A 22,182-nucleotide genomic window follows, 5' to 3' on the forward strand; every position below is an offset into this window, starting at 1 on the left:
AGATCACTGATCCCACTGCTCATTGGACATCACATCACGGATCCCACTGCTCAATGGTCATCAGATCACAGATCACATTGCTCAATGGTCATCACATCACAGATCTCATTGCTCAATGGTCATCAAATCACAGATCCCACTGCTCAGTGGACATCAGATCACAGATTTCACAGATCTATGATTGTCAGATGTGACTACTCTATAATAATTAGAACACAGATCCCAGAACTCTATGATCATCAGATCATCGATCCCACTGTTCTACGGTCATCACATCAAATCATAGATCCCATAGCTTTACGTTTCTCAGATCCCAGTTCCCACCGCTCTGTGGTCATTATTTCACTGAATGTTCATCCATCCAATCATAACCCCTCTAAGGAACAAAAGACCCAGCAATATCTAGGTGGATTCTGAATGATTTCACAATAACTGCAATAAGGAAATTCACATCTGAAAAGTTCAAAAGTTATTGTCTTCAAGGGTAAAAATCTAGAGAAGTTATGTGGCGTGCTGGAATGTCGGCGTTCAGTTTTTTTTTTAAATTTCACTCATGTTTTTTTCCTGAAGTCATTCGCTGTCAGTGGCATTCAGTACAAAAGTATCACCCTGTGTTCTCACCGGCTAAACCCTGCGCACGGCCGAGCGACAAAAGTACATAGCAACAACGGACAAGCAATACAAATTAGTACCGGCCCCAACCCAACGTTAAGTCAGCGGCATCTCATCCTGCCAACTGTGCGCTGATGAGGGGCGAAACCCCAGGAGCAGCTTCTACAGATGGCTGCCAGCCCTGGCTAATATTACACAGTCTTCTTCCTTCTGGAGAGACATCATTTGCATACTTTTTTTTCCCCTAGGAACATTGCTATAACTAATCAGCTCTCTTTAATGGGAACAAAAATTATAAAAAAAAAAATGGTAAAAAATCTAAAAAAGAATGTCATAAAAAAGAATGTCATAAAAAAGAATGTCACCTATCCATAGGCCAAGCTCTCCTGAGGATGTTAGTGGGTTCATCTGTACTATGTTTTCCCTCACTGAACTCCTCTGACCCTACGGGAAACGTTTGAGACCTCCTTAAACCACTGATCTTGAGGGCAAAAATTGAAAGATATTTGGCTGTTGCCGAACACACAGTAAAAATTAGTTCAGAGCGATATAAAGGCATCGTTACTCTTCTGTCTCAGTTACAAGGCCATGCACATACTAGGGTGTCTCAGCCAACACCTCCGTGTCATCACTCAAGAACTTTTAAGGTCGGCTCCGGCTTCTATGTGCTGCCTGAGTATTAAGGTACTATAGTACACTGTTTCTATGTGTTTGTTAGGAGTGGAGCTTCATCTTCCACATGACTTAGCTCCACTCGTACCTAGTGTCTAATTATCTCCTCAGCTAACAAATCTGAGTGTTGTTCACACATTCGTCTCTGCTATCAAGGTGCCTGATAATTTACTCATCTCTGCTAGCAAGATACCAGTTTGCCTATACATCTTTGCTATTCCTGTGCACAATCGCACTTCTGCTGCAAGAACCCAGTTTGCTGATACAATCCGCAGATCTGGCTCAGCTGCATCTAGTGCTTCCAGCTCCGCTTCCCCATCTGCCATTCTGAATATTCTGCTACACTGGTCGTTGCTGATCCAAGTCTAGCTCCACTGCATCATGGCCTCCAGTCCGTCCTGTTCACCCCGGACTATGGCTCAGAAGATCCAACCCCCCAGGTGAGCGTCTGTCAGATATATAATGAAATGACGCAACACAATGAAATAAACAATATTGTGTTCAAAAGTCAAGTGACGGCTCAGTTTATGTTTATGGCTATAATCTCCTTGACATTTGTCAGCACAAACTTCCTCATAACTTCATAAAGCAAAGTGACCAGGAATCTGGTTTTTCCAGTATGATCTGTTGGTTTTGGTCACTGATTGGGTAACAGCTCTCCGCACCTTAGGAGATAATTCTTTTATTGTTATACAGCTCCTCCTCCAGGATAAATCACTATATATATACAGTATATGTGACCTAAATGTCCAGAGGAGACAACAGACGCCAGCGCTCTCTATAGGCTGCGCTCCTGTGCCCTCCATGCGCAGTACTACTGCTCTCCTCATGTGCGGAGGATGGAGGGATGATTCTCTGCACAGTACTGGGTGTCTGGTAACTACGCGCTGCAGACGTATAGCGTATACGGATATTATCTGACACCGATCTGTGCTGGGAGTTATTCTACTAATACTATAGTGTATAATCCGACAATGCTAACAAGGTGCGTATGTATCCCCTCACTAATACCCATCTATCCATTATCTATTATCTATCATCTATCATCTATTATCTATTTATCATCTATTATCTATTATCTATCTATCTATCTATCTATCTATCTATCTATCTATTATCTATCATCTATTATCTATCTATCTATTATCTATATTTCTATCTATCTATTATCTATCTTTCTATCTATCTATCATCTATCTATCTATCTATTATCTATCTGTCTAGTATCTATCCATTATCTAATATCTATCTATTATCTATATTTCTATCTATTATCTATCTATCTATCTATCTATCTATCTATCTATCTATCTATCTATCTATCTATCTATTGTCTATCTATTATCTATATTTCTATCTATATGTTATCTATCTATCTATCTATCTATCTATTATCTATATTTCTATCTATCTCTTATCTATCTATCTATCTATCTATCTATCTATCTATCTATCTATCTATCTATCTATCATCTAACTTTTATCTATAATCTATTATCTATCTATCTATCTATCTATCTATCTATCTATCTATCTATCTATCTATCTATTATCTATCTATCTATCTATCTATTATCTATCTTTTATCTATTATCTATCTATTATCTATCTATTATCTATCATCTATCTATCTATCTATCTATCTATCTATCTATCTATCTACTATCTATCTATGTATTATCTATCTATCGGGCACCACACTGAATTCGGTGCCTCTCTCGGCGGCGTGCTCCTCACCAGAAGTGTTACTGTAGTCTCTGACTGGAGTAGCATTTCTGACATATGCGACACCTGCATTTCTGCTCAGTGTGACAGTTAAGCGCCTTCCTGCCTCTACTCTTCCATGGTTCCCCCAATTTTCCCCCAATTTTCCCCCAGTTTTCTGGTGTAAAAACCTTGATGAATTGACCGCCAGCGTTTTCCATGTCTCAGTATTACTTAAAGGAAATGTCCAGGATGAAAGTTTTCCTTAATAAAGCACTGTGCTGCCTCGTACATGTGTGTGACGTTATTTCAGTTATATATTATTGACATTTGGGTTGAGAACACCACACTCCGCACCACCACCACCATCATGTGCTGCTCTCTATGGGAATCCCCAGTCTGCATCGTATACTGGGTTGGGCTTTGGGTTTTCCTGTTTCCGGTGATACGTAATGAGAGGCGGGGTGTTTATACATAACCGAAAGTTCTCCCAAGGCCCAAGACAAGGCCGGATGTGTCTAGACGCGGCCGGTTCCAGACCTCAAAATCACCCATAAAAACATCCGACTGCACGATGAGTAAGTGACCGCTTCATCAGAATCACCGCGGTTTGTTTCCATGTTTGTTGTGAAAGCGCCACAGCAAGAGACATAACATGGATGGCGGGGAGCGGAGGCCATGCCGCACTGCTATGGCCGACCCGTCATCCCATAAACACCGCCAATAGAAATCCTTATATAATCTGATATAATATGTGGGTTTATGATCACCGCCCGGCCATAACAATGCAAATATACCATTCACGATGCATACCAAGGAAATACTGCGTGACGGGAGGCGGCCATTTTAGTATTAAGATGAGAGTGAAGAGGCAGAAAACACACTCGACCCTGGTGTCTCTGGGTCTGTAAGCGTGACGTGGTATATGAGGGCCCAGGAATGGTCTATAATGAACATTTAATACTGGCTTACTTGCTGTGCCCACAAGGCATGCCATCTAGGTTTTTCTTTGGAGGAGGGCACTACAAGCTCTTATCTATATCTATAACTTCTAGGACCCAAAAAATTGTCGCTGGATCTGCATCTTCCTGAGCAAGAAACGCGTCCAGACAGTCGAGCGTTGATGAATAATAGCTCTCCCATGCATAGTTCAGCTATCATGTCAACAGGTAAATGAACACACGACCCCTTTACTCTGAATTTGATTCATCTGAAAAGGTATAGAGGGACCATATTACTGTGCACAGCCTAATAATCAAGGGTATTTACAAAATAAAGTTGAGGTTTTATTTCTTTGGAAACAACTTGTCTGCTTGGCGGTGTTATCAGAGGTCATTTGGGAATGATTGTGTTTACCCATCACCAGTATACGGTCTTCAGATAATACCCAGTATATTATTGATGGGAAGTATCATCTGACCTGCTCAAAATGGATATATCATCTGTTTTGCTAAAGCCCAAGGGTTGATGAACGTACCCATGGCAGTACCTCAACCTTATGTAGAGAAATTTTCAGAAATGTTTAATACCTCTTGGGCATTTAGCTGAAAAGGTAAAATTTTAATTTAGTTTCAGATTAGGTGGGGGTAAGGATAAAGGATGGAGTATGGATAGGGAGCATGAATTTTCTTTGGAGCAGATGAGGTCATGGAAAAAATAGAGTAATAAACGGTTTGGTGAATACCCCTTTTCATGTCTACTGAAATCCTCAATGAACTGGAGGTTAGTGAAAGACACAAAAAACTGCTACTACTATTACTAGGAAGGAAAGTTTGGAAGATTCTACGGGAGACTTTCCAGATTCCCAAAAACATTTGGCCAAACCCTGCAAAAGTCTCTAAAATCCTACATTTCTAGGGGGTCTCATGTATACGATTCAGGATTGATTTATCATTATACAGAATACCAATATCCAATTGTGCATTGACGGGACATAGCCTATATAAGGCAGTGTGGTCAGGGAAAAAATATTCCCCCCCTGGAAAACCAACTCAAAAAGTTAACAAGTATGATATTGCTACTAATGACTGTGTTTTCCACAGAGAAGCACCGCGTAGGCCGCCGACATAGTCACAGAAGGAGTGACAATAGCCAAGGGAATGTACAAGATGTTGGACTGCTTGACAGATCTTATAATTTTCAGGCACCAGGTCAGTAACGTCATGAAAGACACCCAACACCTGTAAAATTAGCTAATTTAAAGCAACAAGTTGAGTCATAGATGTCTATCAAAGAACCCTCCAAATATACGATTTCTAACAGATACTTTTGCATACTTGTGTTTTAGGGTCACAGAATGTTCTGGAAGGATTAGTCTACTCCACAATGGATACAGAGTCAAATATCAGGGAAATTCGGCAACAGGGCTCCTTGGGCGTAATAAACACTAATGGGTAAATGGCAAATTAAGATGAAAGTGTTATTAAACTCAAAAGTTTAAGCAAAAAGAGCAAAGTTTCTCAATCAATGTCCAAGATGATTTGGTGGAACTAAGGACAATGACTTATGGACACTTGATGCCAAGGAATAAGAACAAATGTTTTAAAACCAAAGTGAACAAATGAAACTGTATATATTGATGTAGTTGGTGATTTGGAAACACACAAGTTCTCTTTTACATTTACAAGTTTCCATTGCATTCCCAGAGGCTTCTCTTCTGACAACCACTTGATTTTATTGCCACTACTTCTCGACTGAAACCCTAGATGCAATATATCCAACTTCTGTCTGCACTTTATTACATATCTATGTTTTTTCAACCGTCTGTTAATTTTTCTAATTCTAATATTGTTAATTTATACCGTGTGTTTAGTGGTACTTGAAAGTATTTGTGCATATTAGGATTTAGCTGTTACTGTACAAATTATCACTTTGTTTCTGGATTTATTTCTATTAATAAAAAATATATAAGCAATTTCCAGTCAACATAGTCAAAGTAGTTCTGCAGTTTGGCAAATGATCAAGAAACACAGTCGATTGAGGGTCCATTTATTTCTTAAAAAATAAGTAATGTTCATCAAATTATGTTGGAAATGTTGAGGATCCTAATAAAAACCTGAATGTAAAATATTGCAAATATAATAAAAAAATCATTAGTCTTGCGCAAAATGAAGGGTTGATAAGCGTACCCATAGCGGTACCACAAGTTTGCAAAGTGAAACACTCACAAACTTTTAATACTTTTGGGAAATCAAAGTTTAACTTTTTCACAATATGAAGTTAAAACCATTACTGAACAGAGAGATTTCAGGAATATGGAGCAGATGGAATGTATGATAAAAGATTGTAATGTTAGGTATAATACTGCAAATGTAGACTATGTAATATGTAAGGGGGTTATTTATTCCCCTAATAAAGGTTTGCCAAAAATTAATTTGAGTTGGAGATATAGTTTTCATGCAAACTGTATGGCCACTTTTATTGAAGTTTGTCCCATTTTAATTAGAAAGTAAACATATCATTGTATATAAGAAAAGCATGGGTCCCTATATAAAATGTCTGAAATTAAACTGTTATTAAAGATACAGAAAGATTACAGGTTCCATGTCACAATGGGGTGATGGGGGTGCCCATTGTGGTACCACAAATCTATCTATAAAGATATTTAAAAGACTTCAAATTTATCTACCGGATTTCAGGAATACTGAGCAAGGAAATAGTGCAAAAAAATCTACCCATGCTACATATACTCCTCAACATTGAAATTGCAACACCAAGAAGAAAAGTCATAGAATTATGGAAATCACAGGATGGATAGATCTGTTAATGATATGCAAATGATGAAAAGAATGAAAGCAAAATTTTCAAAGCATCTCTCTTTATTCAGCATTGAGTATGAGTGTTGTGTGCAGAAGTACATGCACTTATAGGCCTTGGATACCATCAATGAGGAGATCTGAGGAATATTCTGCCATAAAGAATTCATCAAGATCTGCTGCTGGCAGTTCAATTTGCAATTGTTGAACAATGATGTCCTAGATGCGCTCGGTGGGAGACAAGTCTGGAAAAACTCAAAGCTACAGTATCACCTTTAGGCTATGCAGGCTACTCACACGAGCATGAGAAATATGGGGCCTGGGGTTGTCATGTTGAAAAACAGCTCTGGGGATATTTTTGATAAATGGCAGTACCACTGGTTCCACGACCAAATCAATGTAACACTGAGCTTTTGGATTACGTGCATTGAAGACTAGAGGGGTCCGGCTACTGTACATAATGTCATCCCACAGAAAAAACTCGCTAGTAGGACCAATGTGACGTTCCCGCATAAACCCTTTTTTCATTGACTTTGCTTTCAAAGACTATCATGGTACAGAGCAAAATTCCAATGGCGGCTGGAATGGAGGTTTGTCCTCTTCAACGATGTTTCCCCCTTTTGATTTGGACAAAATGATAGCCGAAGATTGGACCACATGTGCAACGCCATGAAGAGGCCTTCACGAAGGAACGTCACACCGGTCCTACTACCGTCATTATGCTGTGGGGTAGTATATTTATAGATCTCATACTAGCTCGCTGCCCTCTGAGCTGTAAGGGAAAATCTTTATTTTTATATAGCGCTAACATATTCCGCAGCGCTTTACAGTTTGCACACATTATCATTGCTGTCCCCGATGGGGCTCACAATCTAAATTCCCTATCAGTATGTCTTTGGAGTGTGGGAGGAAACCGGAGAACCCAGAAGAAACGCACGCAAACATGGGGAGAACATACAAACTCCTGGCAGATGTTGTCCTTGGTGGGATTTGAACCCAGGACCCCAGTGCTGCAATGCTAACCACTGAGCCACCATGCTGCCCTATGCAATATCATTCCATGACAAGATGGAGATACACCACTCAATGCTAACATGTTTCGTAAATTTTACACTATTTTCCATTAAAAATAAATATTAATTATTTCTTTTCAATGTTTATATGAAATGTTGATGTTGGTTACTCCAGTAAAAGATGGCTTCAGATTAGCAGCATCAAGAAGAACTACAAGGAGCACCCGATCTGGCATTTGGAAAGGAAGTGACAAGTACCCTGAGCATATTTCTAGTCAATGGCATTGGCTCTTTGCCAGTTAAAATACAATAAATAACAATACTTCCCCCTAATGGGCAGGATACAAAGAAATTTATGTCTCAAATTGACCTTAATGGTGTCTGACACGTCACAAGGTCATCAAATCCAAATTATGCTACAAAAATGACCTAAAGAAGTGATGTTATTTATGATGCCTGAGTGAAGGACATGCTAACGATGTTCTCCAAAACTTCTTGTGGTGGATGGATGACATCACAAGCATAAGCTATGGTCATGTCCAAAACATCAACAAACCCAACATCTAACCCATGAAAAATGTCCCGGAGGAGCAAATACTGGACATATCCATGGAAATCACTGAACCGCTCCATGTCGATGTCCATGTCCCGGGCATTCTCCTCCTTGATGATCACTTTGGTCCTTGGGCTACGGATGAGGAGCCTCTCTACAGCCTTGCGGACATTGATGGCCGACCTGATGAAGACTCGTAACGGGAAAGGTCTGAAGTGTTGTCCTAAAGTGAGGACAATGATGGTGTTTTCTCCTCCACCGACCTGGTCGATCTGTCGCGCCATATACGCGTCCTCTTTGATGGAATAGAAGGTTTTGCTGACGAATGGAAAAGTATGTTTCTTCCACTGGATGTAGATAAACTTTTCCAGGTTTATTGCTAGAAGAGTCTTTTGCCAAGATTGCATCTCGTCTTCTGTGTGGTTAAAATAGTCCACAACTGGGAGCAAAAAAAAAAACCAAAAACATACGAAAGAGTGAGATGAGAAACATAGAGGAGTATAAAAAGTCCAAAAAGACAGAAGGTAGCTCAAAACAACCAGAGATGGGTAGACAGACAGATATGAGACAGTAAGAATACTCACACTTAAGGTTCTCCGCGAAATGCCTTATATACTGTCGTACTGTGGAATCCCCCATAAGGAACAACTTTTTCCCCGTTAGGAACGCTTTCAGTTTGTCGTTTTCGGTGAATTTTGTCATGCGGCAGTGTAGGGGATTCCACACGTTGTAATGGAAATATCCACTTGGGATCCGATGATAGGAGCCCAGGCCACATTTCTTTGTCGGCTCCATTATTTTTTCTAAAAAAAAAGCACAAAAAAAAAAAATTATTGACAAAAAAAGCCCCGTATGTGTTAGTTATGCCCCCAGGCCCACGTACAACTGACTACAGTATATTCCCAGTGAGGGTTATTGACAAGGGCGAAACGATAGTCTTAAAATGGGAAGGTGGAGCCCTTTAAGAAGGAAACTACTGAATGACTCTACATAACGCGAGCTACGTTACACCCCTTAAGTCTAGCAGCGGTCGGTTCCTTTAAGAAGTACTTACGGCCACAGTTTTTCACAGTGACGGGCTTCAAATCCTTACAAATTTCCAAGCCAATGTTTGACCTAAAAGCAGAAAGAACCCAGTCAGTATCAAACAGGTAAGAAATATCATCAATATATACTTTTTTGTTTTGGCAATTTTGCTTTTTCATCCCCTTCTTCCCTTTTTTTATTTTTCCTCCCCCATTTGAGGACTTGTTTTTTTTGTGTGAGACGAGTCACCACCATTCACTTTATTCTATAAAGTTCTGAGAAACGGGGAAAAAAATCCAGATTTGGTGGAATGGTGAAAAGCCAACTCCGCCATTGATTAGTTTGGGTTTGTTTTTACGGTTCAGGGTGCATAAAAAATGACCCGGGAACATGAGTCTCCAGGTCGGTACGACTACGGCAATGACAAAATTGATAATAGTTTTTTATTTTTATATTTTAGTGGTTAAAAAAAAATCTCAACTTTGTAAAAATAAAAATGTTATTTGTGTCCCCAGTTTTTGAAACCCGTTATTCCTTTATTTTTCCATGGATGGAGCTTGTTTCTTTTAGCGAATTGCTGTTTTTCTTACCACCATTTGGGGTACATATGACTCTCTAATTGCTTTTTGCTGCATTTTTGACCGTCTGACAAATGTCAGTTATGGTGTTCACATTTATTATTCTTTTTGGTGTTTTATCAATTATATAATTTGATTGATTGGAATTTTACAGACCTGGCGATACTGAATATGTATTTTTTTTTTTTACTTTTTATTCATTTTTTAACTGGGAAAAGGGCAGTGATTTACACTTTATTTAACAAAAAATTAACACATTTTTGTAAAATTTTTTCATTTTTTTTTAGTCTACAAGAAACATGATCTTTTGTTTTATAAACTGAAATTTGACAGAATTGTAGTATATAGGGATATTATTAATTTCTTATGAGCCCAGCCAATGGCTTGACTTTATGGAAGGACTGACATTGCAGCCATGGGGGGGACCACCAGTTGGCCCATGCCCCCGATGGCCACCCATGTGCCCCCCAGGAAAGATTGTAGCATGGAAATGGGCCACTAAAATGAAGCTGTCATAGACTGACAGCAACATCTAAACGGTTGCACAGAATTTAGTGGGTTCAACTCCTGAGCATTCTAGACTTCTAGAACCAGGGCCCAGGTGCAGCTGCTTCCTCTCCACCCCTTATACCTTACACCGTTCTACCAAGCATCAGATGAATCTTAGGCGAAACTCCAGATGATTTTTTTCTAGAGTTCCCCTTTAATTTTCTCCCCCCAAAATGCCATTTTTGTAGTCTTTCAGAAGGGTTCCGTACATTTTTGGGAATCTGTTGCCGTTTCATAAAAAGTCTGAGTCACCTGTTAATAAGTAGCTGCTCCACTTCGGTCAGGTAGGAGTGGTCCCGATTGACGGAATTCATGTGGGTCAAGGCCTCGCACGGGTACTGCCGCGGCTTGATGCAGTAGAAGGCCTCTCGATCTCTCTTGTCCACGTAGCGGCAGAGTTCCTCATCCGTGTCCAACTCAAAGCCACATTCGGTGTTCACATACTCCGTGGCACTTGTGAAATTTCCTGTGTACTTGATATTGGCAAACCCCTCGTTCCTCCCCCGCCATAAGGCTGAGACAGCCTCACTGGGGTGCATTAGTAATATAGATACGCGTACGGACCCCTCCCAGAATAGGGTGAATGTCACCAGGTAGGTCCCGTCCTTCTTGTCCATGATGCTCCCGCTGGCGCTACTGTTTGTGGCAGGTGAGTATATTCTCGCCCTCAGGTAGTCCCCGCCGTAGGATTTCCTAGTTCCGGTAGAGTCGTAGGCAGTCACTTTAATCTGGAGCTGATCCCCAGCACAATACTCAGTTTTGGGGTTGATGATGACGGCCGTACTCTCTCCCGCGCTGGTCGCCTCTTCTATATCATCGATTACCGCCTGAGGCATTTGCTTGTCGATCTTGTTGAACAGCTCCTCGATTTCGTCATCCGTCTCCATCAGGTCGGGCCACTCGGGGGCAGCGTTGTGCGATTCACAGCTACACAACTGGAGCATGTTAATCTTGGGGATCTGAAATGGGAATGCAAGAATTAACCATCTTACCCCTTAAAGGGGGCCTGTCACCCGGTCAATTACTTCCAGTCTTTGCTCTTCTTTTATTCCCGCTACGACCCTGACTTGTTTTTTCTTTAAAATCGGCCATACTGGTCCCGATATATGACCCTTTTTATCGACTTTAAATTTTTATGGTCTTTACAGAGGGGCGTGGCTCACATGGTTCCCTGGGGGCGTGTCTCTGCATAATTCCCCTGTGGGCCACGCCCCTTGGTAAAGAACATAAAATGTAGCACTAAATAAAAAGGGTCATATCTCTGGAATCGTACAGCGGATTTTAAAAAATAAAAATACGGAATGCTCAGGGGAACAGGAGGAATAAAATTAGAGCAAAACTGCCTAATTTTGACCTTATTACAGATATTTTTACAGTCTTTTTAAAATCCTCAAATTTTCATTTTGAGGCAAATTTATATCGACTATGCCTTCTTCAAATAAATTTTGCTAGAGATTCGCTACAGTATTTTTATAGTTGTACTTTAAAAAATATAATCCAAACCACAACCTACATATTTTTAACCCCTTTCTGACCTCGGACGGGATAGTACGTCCGAAGTCAGAAGCCCCGCTTTAATGCGGGCTCCGGCGGTGAGCCCGCATCAAAGCCGGGACATGTCAGCTGTTTTGAACAGCTGACATGTGCCCACAATAGTGGCAGATGAAATCACGATCCACCTGCCGCTATTAACTAGTTAAATGCCGCTGTCAAACGCTGACAGCGGCATTTAACCGGCACTTCCGGCCGGAAATGATCGCATCGCCGACCCCCGTCACATGATCAGGAGTCAGCGATGTGTCAGAATGGTAACCATAGAGGTCCTTGAGACCTCTATGGTTACTGATGCCGGCCTGCTGTGAGCGCCCCCCTGTGGTCGGCGCTCATAGCACACCTGCATTTCGGCTGCATAGCAGCGATCTGATGATCGTTGCTATGTAGCAGAGCCGATCGTGTTGTGCCAGCTTCTAGCCTCCTATGGAGGCTATTGAAGCATGGCAAAAGTAAAAAAAAAAATTTAAAAAAATGTGAAAAAAATAAAAAAAATATAAAAGTTTAAATCACAGCCCTTTCGCCCCATTCAAAATAAATCAATAAAAAAAAATCAAACCTACAGATATTTGGTATCGCTGCGTTCAGAATCGTCCAATCTATCAATAAAAAAAAAGCATTAACCTGATTGCTAAACAGCGTAGTGAGAAAAAAATTTGAAACGCCAGAATTACGTTTTTTTGGTCGCCGCGACATTGCATTAAACTGCAATAGCGGGCGATCAAAAGAACGAATCTGCACCAAAATGGTATCATTAAAAACGTCAGCTCGGGATGCAAAAAATAAGCCCTCAACCGACCCCAGATCACAAAAAATGGAGATGCTACGGGGATCGGAAAATAGCGCAATTTCTTTCTTTTTTTTTTTTTTAGCAAATTTTTGAACTTTTTTCACCGCTTAGATAAAAGAGAACCTAGTCATGTTAGGTGTCTATGAACTCATAATGACCTGGAGAATCATAATATCAGGTCAGTTTTAGCATTTAGTGAACCTAGTAAAAAAGCCAATCAAAAAAACAAGTGTGGTACTGCACTTTTTTTGCAATTTCACCGCACCTGGAATTTTTTTCCCATTTTCTAGTACACGACATGGTAAAACCAATGATGTCGTTCAAAAGTACAACTCGTCCCGCAAAAAATAAGCCCTCACATGGCCAAATTGACGGAAAAATAAAAAAGTTATGGCTCTGGCAAGAAGGGGAGCAAAAAACGAACACGGAAAAACGGAAAATCCCAAGGTCATGAAGAAGTTAAAGGGGGCCCATCAGCAGGACCATTCCTTTAAATTAATTTAATCTTTAAGAATCCTTAATCACACCAATATAAAGGGTTAAATCATTACCACTAAACTGTTGGATGTTGAAGATCCAATCAGGAGGCAGGAAAATAGATTGTCTAACCCCTCTCCTTTAATTAAGCCTTTCAGCCATTCAGAGATGCCGAGAAGGGTCACGTGACTATAATTCTCTGAAACATGTTCTTATCTTTGAGACAATGGATTACTTCCTCCAGTCCTATGAGGACTTTAAAGTGATTATCCACCTTTCTTTAATATCTTGGCTTTTGACTTAGGTCAAATATTCTATGTTTATTATAGGTCCTACATCTCTTATTTAGAGCTCCTTTTATTAGAATGTTGTTTTACCTTTAGTCACCACTAGAGGGCGCATAGTGGATGCTGCTCAATATTGAGTTCAATGAATAAACATGGAGCAGTATCTCCCTCTAGTGGTGAATGCTGATATCACAATTTATCATGGAATTATAAATATATCATATATCGTTATATGAAGGAAATTTAAGCTCCGTATTAAAGAAAAACATGGATCTCTGATCCTTTTAAAAATGTATTAATCAGAACAAAATTTTGAAACTAATAATTGGATATTCCCTTTAAGGGCCATTTGGTTGATCTTATACTATGGAGCAAAAATTCCCCAATCTAAATTGATTTTTCAGTGGTGACCTACTGTGATTTGGCCAGATCTTTCCATGTGAGGCCTTCACATTCAATTATAATCCATAATACATAAATTAGGAATAGTTTGTATTGGGTTCTGGAGGTACCTGAACTTTTTTCTGGTGAAAGAGAAGAAAAAAAACAAATGTTACGATCGCCACCATCAGCACTGCTTTCGAGGAAATCTTCATTTTCCTCCGTCCTGAAATATCCTGGAAAACAAAAAGTTGACCCTCTCAGAGAGGAACAAGTATTTGACTGAGGCCCATAGGTCTCTTATCACCCATAGGTCTCTTATCACCCATAGGTCTCTTATCACCCATAGGTCTCTTATCACCCATAGGTCTCTCATCCACCCATAGGTCTCTTATCACCCATAGGTCTCTCATCCACCCATAGGTCTCTTATCACCCATAGGTCTCTCATCCACCCATAGGTCTCTTATCACCCATAGGTCTCTTATCACCCACAGGTCTCTTATCACCCATAGGTCTCTTATCACCCAGAGGTCTCTTATCACCCAGAGGTCTCTTATCACCCACAGGTCTCTTATCACCCACAGGTCTCTTATCACCCATAGGTCTCTTATCACCCAGAGGTCTCTTATCACCCACAGGTCTCTTATCACCCACAGGTCTCTTATCACCCATAGGTCTCTTATCACCCACAGGTCTCTTATCACCCATAGGTCCCTTATCACCCATAGGTCTCTTATCACCCATAGGTCTCTTATCACCCATAGGTCTCTTATCACCCACAGGTCTCTTATCCACCCATAGGTCTCTTATCACCCAGAGGTCTCTCATCCACCCAGAGGTCTCTTATCACCCATAGGTCTCTTATCACCCACAGGTCTCTTATCACCCATAGGTCCCTTATCACCCACAGGTCCCTTATCACCCACAGGTCTCTTATCACCCATAGGTCTCTTATCACCCATAGGTCTCTTATCCACCCATAGGTCTCTTATCACCCAGAGGTCTCTCATCCACCCAGAGGTCTCTTATCACCCATAGGTCTCTTATCACCCAGAGGTCTCTCATCCACCCAGAGGTCTCTTATCACCCATAGGTCTCTTATCACCCAGAGGTCTCTCATCCACCCATAGGTCTCTTATCACCCATAGGTCTCTTATCACCCATAGGTCTCTCATCCACCCATAGGTCTCTCATCCACCCACAGGTCTCTTATCACCCATAGGTCTCTTATCCACCCATAGGTCTCTTATCACCCATAGGTCTCTTATCACCCATAGGTCTCTTATCACCCATAGGTCTCTTATCACCCATAGGTCTCTTATCACCCATAGGTCTCTCATCCACCCAGAGGTCTCTTATCACCCATAGGTCTCTCATCCACCCAGAGGTCTCTTATCACCCATAGGTCTCTTATCACCCAGAGGTCTCTCATCCACCCAGAGGTCTCTTATCACCCAGAGGTCTCTCATCCACCCAGAGGTCTCTTATCACCCATAGGTCTCTTATCACCCATAGGTCTCTTATCACCCATAGGTCTCTCATCCACCCAGAGGTCTCTTATCACCCATAGGTCTCTCATCCACCCAGAGGTCTCTTATCACCCATAGGTCTCTTATCACCCATAGGTCTCTCATCCACCCAGAGGTCTCTTATCACCCAGAGGTCTCTCATCCACCCAGAGGTCTCTTATCACCCATAGGTCTCTTATCACCCAGAGGTCTCTCATCCACCCATAGGTCTCTTATCACCCATAGGTCTCTTATCACCCATAGGTCTCTCATCCACCCATAGGTCTCTCATCCACCCACAGGTCTCTTATCACCCATAGGTCTCTTATCCACCCATAGGTCTCTTATCACCCATAGGTCTCTTATCACCCATAGGTCTCTTATCACCCATAGGTCTCTTATCCACCCATAGGTCTCTTATCACCCATAGGTCTCTTATCACCCATAGGTCTCTTATCACCCATAGGTCTCTTATCTGCCCATAGGTCTCTTATCACCCATAGGTCTCTTATCCACCCATAGGTCTCTTATCCACCCATAGGTCTCTTATCACCCATAGGTCTCTTATCACCCATAGGTCTCTTATCACCCATAGGTCTCTTATCCACCCATAGGTCTCTTATCACCCATAGGTCTCTCATCCACCCATAGGTCTCTTATCCACCCATAGGTCTCTTATCCACCCATAGGTCTCTTATCACCCATAGGTCTCTTATCACCCATAGGTCTCTCATCCACCCATAGGTCTCTCATCCAACCATAGGTCTCTTATCACCCATAGGTCTCTTATCCACCCATAGGTCTCTTATCACCCATAGGTCTCTCATCCACCCATAGGTCTCTTATCTGCCCATAGGTCTCTTATCCACCCATAGGTCTCTTATCTGCCCATAGGTCTCTTATCACCCATAGGTCTCTCATCCACCCATAGGTCTCTCATCCACCCATAGGTCTCTTATCCACCCAGAGGTTTCTCATCCACCCATAGGTCTCTTATCCACCCATAGGTCTCTTATCACCCATAGGTCTCTCATCCACCCACAGGTCTCTCATCCACCCATAGGTCTCTTATCCACCCATAGGTCTCTCATCCACCCTTGGGTCTCTTATCCACGAATAGGTCTCTCATCCGCCCATAGGTCTCTTATCACCCATAGGTCTCTCATCCGCCCATAGGTCTCTTATCCACCCTTGGGTCTCTTATCACCCATGGGTCTCTCATCCACCCTTGCGTCTCTTATCTGCCCATAGGTCTCTTATCACCCTTGGGTCTCTCATCCACCCACAGGTCTCTTATCCACCCATGGGCCTCTCATCCACCCATAGGTCTCTTATCTGCCCATAGGTCTCTCATCCACCCATAGGTCTCTTATCTGCCCATAGGTCTCTCATCCACCTATAGGTCTCTTATCACCCATAGGTCTCTCATCCACCCACAGGTCTCTTATCCACCCTTGGGTCTCTCATCCACCCATAGGTCTCTCATCCACCCATAGGTCTTATCCACCCTTGGGTCTCTCATCCACCCATAGGTCTCTCATCACCAATAGGTCTCTTATCACCCATAGGTCTCTTATCCACCCATAGGTCTCTCATCCATCCATAGGTCTCTCATCCACCCATAGGTCTCTTATCCACCCATAGGTCTCTCATCCACCCATAGGTCTCTTATCACCCATAGGTCTCTCATCCGCCCATGGGTCTCTCATCCACCCTTGGGTCTCTTATCCACCCATAGGTCTCTTATCCACCCATAGGTCTCTTATCCACCCTTGGGTCTCTTATCCACCCTTGGGTCTCTTATCCACCCATAGGTCTCTCATCCACCCATAGGTCTCTTATCCACCCTTGGGTCTCTTATCCACCCATAGGTCTCTCATCCACCCATAGGTCTCTCATCCGCCCATAGGTCTGTCATCCACCCTTGGGTCTCTTATCCACACAAAGCCAAATTGAGAAGTGGCCGTTATCGTTATTACCTGCTCGATCTTTTGGGGCTTCACATAAAAAGGGATCATCATTAGTCCACGGCAGCTGCGGTCACTAACATTAGAGATGGACTTCTAGAAAGAAGAAAGAAAAGTTAATAACTTACAACTACAAAATCATCTTTGACAACTTTTTATGTTCCATTGTGTTTTGCTATGCCGTCTCTGCTGTTCTGACACATTGTGAGAACCGGCCCTTTAATTATCATAAAGTGCCACTGGCCCTTTAATCCCTTCTTGCCGCAGCCAAATATTAAACCGAACTTGAATTATATTTTTTATTATATTATAGTAATTTTATAATTTTTAATATAATATTTTAATAATTTTTCGTGTTTCCGTTTTCTGTGATTAATAAAACAATTTTTTATCTTTCAGGAGATGTGTAAGGAGTTTTTCTTTATTTTTTTGCTTTCATTGGCATCATTTTGGGGTAGATACAGGGTTTTGATTGTATCTTTTGGGAGAATTTCAAAGACCTAAATACAACAATTCTGATATTTGTTTGTCTACTGTTTTTTTTTTTTTTGCTTTTTTAGTTTACTATGAATTAATTCTATGTTTTGATAGATCAGTCCTTGAGATACCAAACATATATATATATATATATATATATATATATATATATATATATATATATATATATATATATATGTAATTTAAATGGGGCATATTGAATTGTTTAAATGTTTTAGTTTTTTTTTACATTTTGTAATATTTGTAAATACTTTTACTTTTTATATGTCCTTTTTTATCTCCCTAATTTAACGTGAACCTTTCAGTAATTTTTTCCTACTTTTCCTGACTTTATTCTTGTTTTTCTTACACATTGCTTTTTTAAACATCGTCAATGTATCATTTTATCTTCTCTGCAATTTCTACCATTCACAGCGCTCTACACCAGCCGTCACATTGCTGTATGTTTATGCAGTCATTTCACCCTTCACATTTCGCCCTCTATATCTTCGCTTTTCTTTCTTACCGCTCATCCCTATATTTGTCCTTCCTGTGTCCCCACATACAAGCTGGCGCCCTGGCATAAGTCACGTGGGATGCAGTGCTTGCTGCAGTGTAGAAGTAGAGTCGACGTGTGGCGCATTCACCACTTTGACCAGGACATTTTGCTACAAAATATTACAGACACAACACCTAATCACATCCACATGATCAAACCATGAAGTGAATATCTTAGAAACACCAAATATAAACTTCACACAGGGCTAATAATAAACTCAATTTTAATAAATCACAAAAAACACATACAAATAATGACAATGAGGGTATACTCCTAGAACACAGGAACAGAGGGGGCTAGCCAAGCAGAAACTTCCAACATGATAGTATCATAAGCCAGACAGTAATGTAATCGTATAGCTAATCATTGTGCCAGTGATCACATGTTAGTAAAAGAGTAACATAGTCCAAAAAATACATATGCAAGGTATAACGGTATAGTTACCAAAGGAAGCGCTGCTGGATGCCCACCAACTCCCGACGCGCGTTTCGCACCGAAATGCTTCGTCTGGGGATGGTTAGGCACTGGCCATAGATGGTATATATATATGCAGGGCCCAATAAGAGGATGCCAGCCAAAAAAGGCTAATGAACAACTGCTGTGTGCACATGCGCAGAGTAAACAAACTGACATTAAATTGGTCGGACAGACACTCACATGTTAAACCGGAACATCTGCAACCATTGATTAATGCGGGAAATCCTCACAATACGTGCCGCACCAAAATAATAACCCGGAACAAAGCCGGAAGTCATGTTATGGCGCTCGTCACTGAGCAGTGATGTAACATCCGGTGCTGGCGTCTTGTAGTCACGACAACCAAGCGCGCACAGATTATGCGCAGAAGACCCGGCGGCACACAGGCATAGACAGAAACGTCATATCCGGTATCCAATCTCGTAGTCCAGGCAACGGTAAACTACCTATGAGGCACGGATGTAAACAGCCTGGATAATCAATGTCACAGATGGAAGATTACAAACCGTGGGCGCAAAAAACCGACATACTTTGAACAAAAGAGGGGCTGCAACAAAAGTGAATGTGAAAGTAATAAATACCGTTATACCTTGCATATGTATTTTTTGGACTATGTTACTCTTTTACTAACATGTGATCACTGGCACAATGATTAGCTATACGATTACATTACTGTCTGGCTTATGATACTATCATGTTGGAAGTTTCTGCTTGGCTAGCCCCCTCTGTTCCTGTGTTCTAGGAGTATACCCTCATTGTCATTATTTGTATGTGTTTTTTGTGATTTATTAAAATTGAGTTTATTATTAGCCCTGTGTGAAGTTTATATTTGGTGTTTCTAAAATATTACAGAGGAGGACCGGCTATTTTCCGGATCTTTACTGGTATACAATGAGTTATCCTCCTGTTGAAATGATGCCTTCTCCTGATGAAGACATAGCGAGACGCGCGTCGAGGTTGGAGCCATCCCAGAGAGAAAACACCTGTTCATTTGGGTAAGTATACTATACTTGGACTAAGCGTTTTATTCCAAAAAATTAAAGTGTGGTAAAGGTAAGGTATACAATAGGGCCTTTGTTGAAATAATGGCTCTTCTGATGAAGACATAGCAAAACGCTGCTCGTTATGCTTGGACTATATACATATATACACACACATCGATGTGAAATTCAAAACGTTGGGCGGTAGCCATCATATATATATACACTGCTCAAAAAAATAAAGAGAACACTAAAGTACCGCATCCTAAATATTTCTGAATGAAATATTCCAGTTGCAAATTTTTATTCATTGCATAGTGGAATGTGTTCAGAACATAACAAATATTAATGTAAATCACAACTAACATCCCATGGAGGTCTGGATTTGGAATGATACTCAAAATCAAAGTGGAAAATGAAGTTACAGGCTGATCCAACTTCAGTGGAAATGCCTCATGACAAGGAAATGATGCTCAGTAGTGTGTGTGGCCTCCACGTGCCTGTATGACCTCCCTACAATGCCTGGGCATGCTCCTGATGAGGCGGCGGATGGTCTCCTGAGGGATCTCCTCCCTGACCTGGACTAAAGTGTCCGCCAACTCCTGGGCAGTCTGTGGTGCAACGTGACGTTGGTGGATGGAGCGAGACATGATGTCCCAGTTGTGCTCAGTCGGATTCAGGTCTGGGGAACAGGAGGGCCAGTCCAAAGCTTCAATGCCTTCATCTTGCAGGAACTGCTGGCACACTCCAGCCACATGAGGTCTGGCATTGTCCTGCATTAGGAGGAACCCAGGGCCAACCGCACCAGCATATGGTCTCACAAGGGGTCTGAGGATCTCATCTCGGTACCTAATGGCAGTCAGGCTACCTCTGGGGAGCACATGGAGGGCTGTGCGGCCGCCAAAGAAATGCCACCCCACACCATTACTGACCCACTGCCAAACCGGTCATGCTGAAGGATGTTGCAGGCAGCAGATCGCTCTCCTCGGCGTCTCCAGACTCTGTCACGTCTGTCGCATGTGCTCAGTGTGAACCTGCTTTCATCTGTGAAGAGCACAGGGCACCAGTGGTGAATTTGCCAATCCTGATGTTCTGTGGCAAATGCCAAGTGTCCTGCACGATGTTGGGCTGTGAGCACAACCCCCATCTGTGCACGTCGGGCCCTCAGACCATCCTCATGGAGTCGGTTTCTAACCGTTTGTGCAGACACATGCACATTTGTGGCCTGCTGGAGATCATTTTCCTGTTCCTCCTTGCACACAGGCGGAGGTAGCAGTCCTACTGCTGGGTTGTTGCCCTCCTACGGCCCCCTCCACGTCTCCTGGTGTACTGGCCTGTCTCCTGGTAGCGCCTCCAACCTCTGGACACTACGCTGACCGACACAGCAAACCTTCTTGCCTCAGCTCGCATTGATGTGCCATCCTGGATGAGCTGCACTACCTGAGCCACTTGTGTGGGTTGTAGAGTCCGTCTCATGCTACCACGAGTGTGAAAGCACAACCAACATTCAAAAGTGACCAAAACATCAGCCAGAAAGCATTACTGATGAACAATGTATCAAGGGCATTTGATCTGGCAGCAACTTACTCTCTTATTTCCTATGGAAGCTGTTAGGGTGTACTTACTTTCTGTCACTTTGCTTTGGCATTTTGGTATAGTTTGTTTGATAAATAAATAATGACACAGTGTAATTTTGTCAAGAGTTGTTCTTCATCTGAGGTTGGATTTACCCAATTTTAAGACCGATGAAAGAGATGGTTATTTGTTATTATGTCCTGACTCCTGATACAGAAAACAATAGATTTCAAAGGGTGTACATAATTTTTCTCATGCCTACATGTGTTTTTTTTGTTTATATTTTTTTAATTGCATTTATATTCTGGAATATAAATACGGTAGTTGCTCCTTAAATACTCGGTCACACCCAGAGCACTAAATGCCTCATTTGCATTTGAATTAAAAAGCTAATTACTTAGGAGTGCAGCAACAGATATAAGATATAAAGGTGCCGCTTGATTAACATTTCAAAGACCTGCATGGCCATATGTACAGGTTTTTTGGGAGGGGGAAGGGCAAGGGGGTGTTGATCTATCTGACAGATTCCAGATTCTCTTTAAATGTAATGTATTTTATATTTGTGTGTTAAATCTAAGAAGTATAACATGAACCAAAAAGGCCAATATCCATATAATTAGAGCAAATACAGAGACCATGCTCCATCCCTCCTCCAGATCTTCCCCAGCTCCGTCCATTTTGCAGGAACT

The 22,182-nt window shown here is 41.6% G+C and overlaps 2 protein-coding genes across 3 annotated transcripts in view; one reads left to right on the forward strand and one right to left on the reverse strand.

Moving 5' to 3' along the window:
• The first annotated feature begins 2,018 nt into the window (after positions 1-2,018).
• Positions 2,019-6,518, forward strand: LOC143785427 (uncharacterized). Of its 2 annotated transcripts, none has more exons than XR_013217983.1 (4): positions 2,019-2,269; positions 4,044-4,157; positions 5,031-5,138; positions 5,276-6,518. XR_013217983.1 is itself a non-coding variant. In XM_077274265.1 (4 exons), the coding sequence occupies exons 1-4, from the start codon at positions 3,563-3,565 to the stop codon at positions 5,383-5,385; spliced, it is 336 nt and encodes a 111-aa protein (XP_077130380.1). In that variant the 5' UTR covers positions 2,878-3,562; the 3' UTR covers positions 5,386-6,518. The 2 variants fall into 2 exon arrangements, 1 of the variants encoding a protein (XP_077130380.1); XM_077274265.1 differs by lacking the exon at positions 2,019-2,269 and adding an exon at positions 2,878-3,566.
• LOC143785426 (NXPE family member 4-like) overlaps positions 6,452-22,182 on the reverse strand; it is a 30,068-nt gene continuing 14,337 nt past the window's right edge. Inside the window, exons 2-7 of the mRNA XM_077274264.1 lie at positions 17,438-17,521; positions 14,080-14,184; positions 10,715-11,421; positions 9,364-9,425; positions 8,894-9,112; positions 6,452-8,748 (exon numbers count right to left, since the gene is read on the reverse strand). Coding sequence (XP_077130379.1) covers positions 8,204-8,748; positions 8,894-9,112; positions 9,364-9,425; positions 10,715-11,421; positions 14,080-14,184; positions 17,438-17,479 — 1,680 coding nt within the window. The 5' untranslated portion in view covers positions 17,480-17,521 and the 3' untranslated portion in view covers positions 6,452-8,203. The remainder of the gene's footprint in view (positions 8,749-8,893; positions 9,113-9,363; positions 9,426-10,714; positions 11,422-14,079; positions 14,185-17,437; positions 17,522-22,182) is intronic.

This window comes from Ranitomeya variabilis, chromosome 7 (genome assembly GCF_051348905.1).
Source record: "Ranitomeya variabilis isolate aRanVar5 chromosome 7, aRanVar5.hap1, whole genome shotgun sequence".
Classification (NCBI taxonomy): Eukaryota; Metazoa; Chordata; class Amphibia; order Anura; family Dendrobatidae; genus Ranitomeya; species Ranitomeya variabilis.

What these genes read in the sequence shown, in the direction of transcription:
- LOC143785427 (XM_077274265.1), top strand. An exon ending in TTCAGCTATCATGTCAACAG is followed by an intron (nt 4,158 to 5,030) that starts GTAAATGAACAC and finishes TGTTTTCCACAG; the next exon opens with AGAAGCACCGCGTAGGCCGC. An exon ending in TTATAATTTTCAGGCACCAG is followed by an intron (nt 5,139 to 5,275) that starts GTCAGTAACGTC and finishes CTTGTGTTTTAG; the next exon opens with GGTCACAGAATGTTCTGGAA.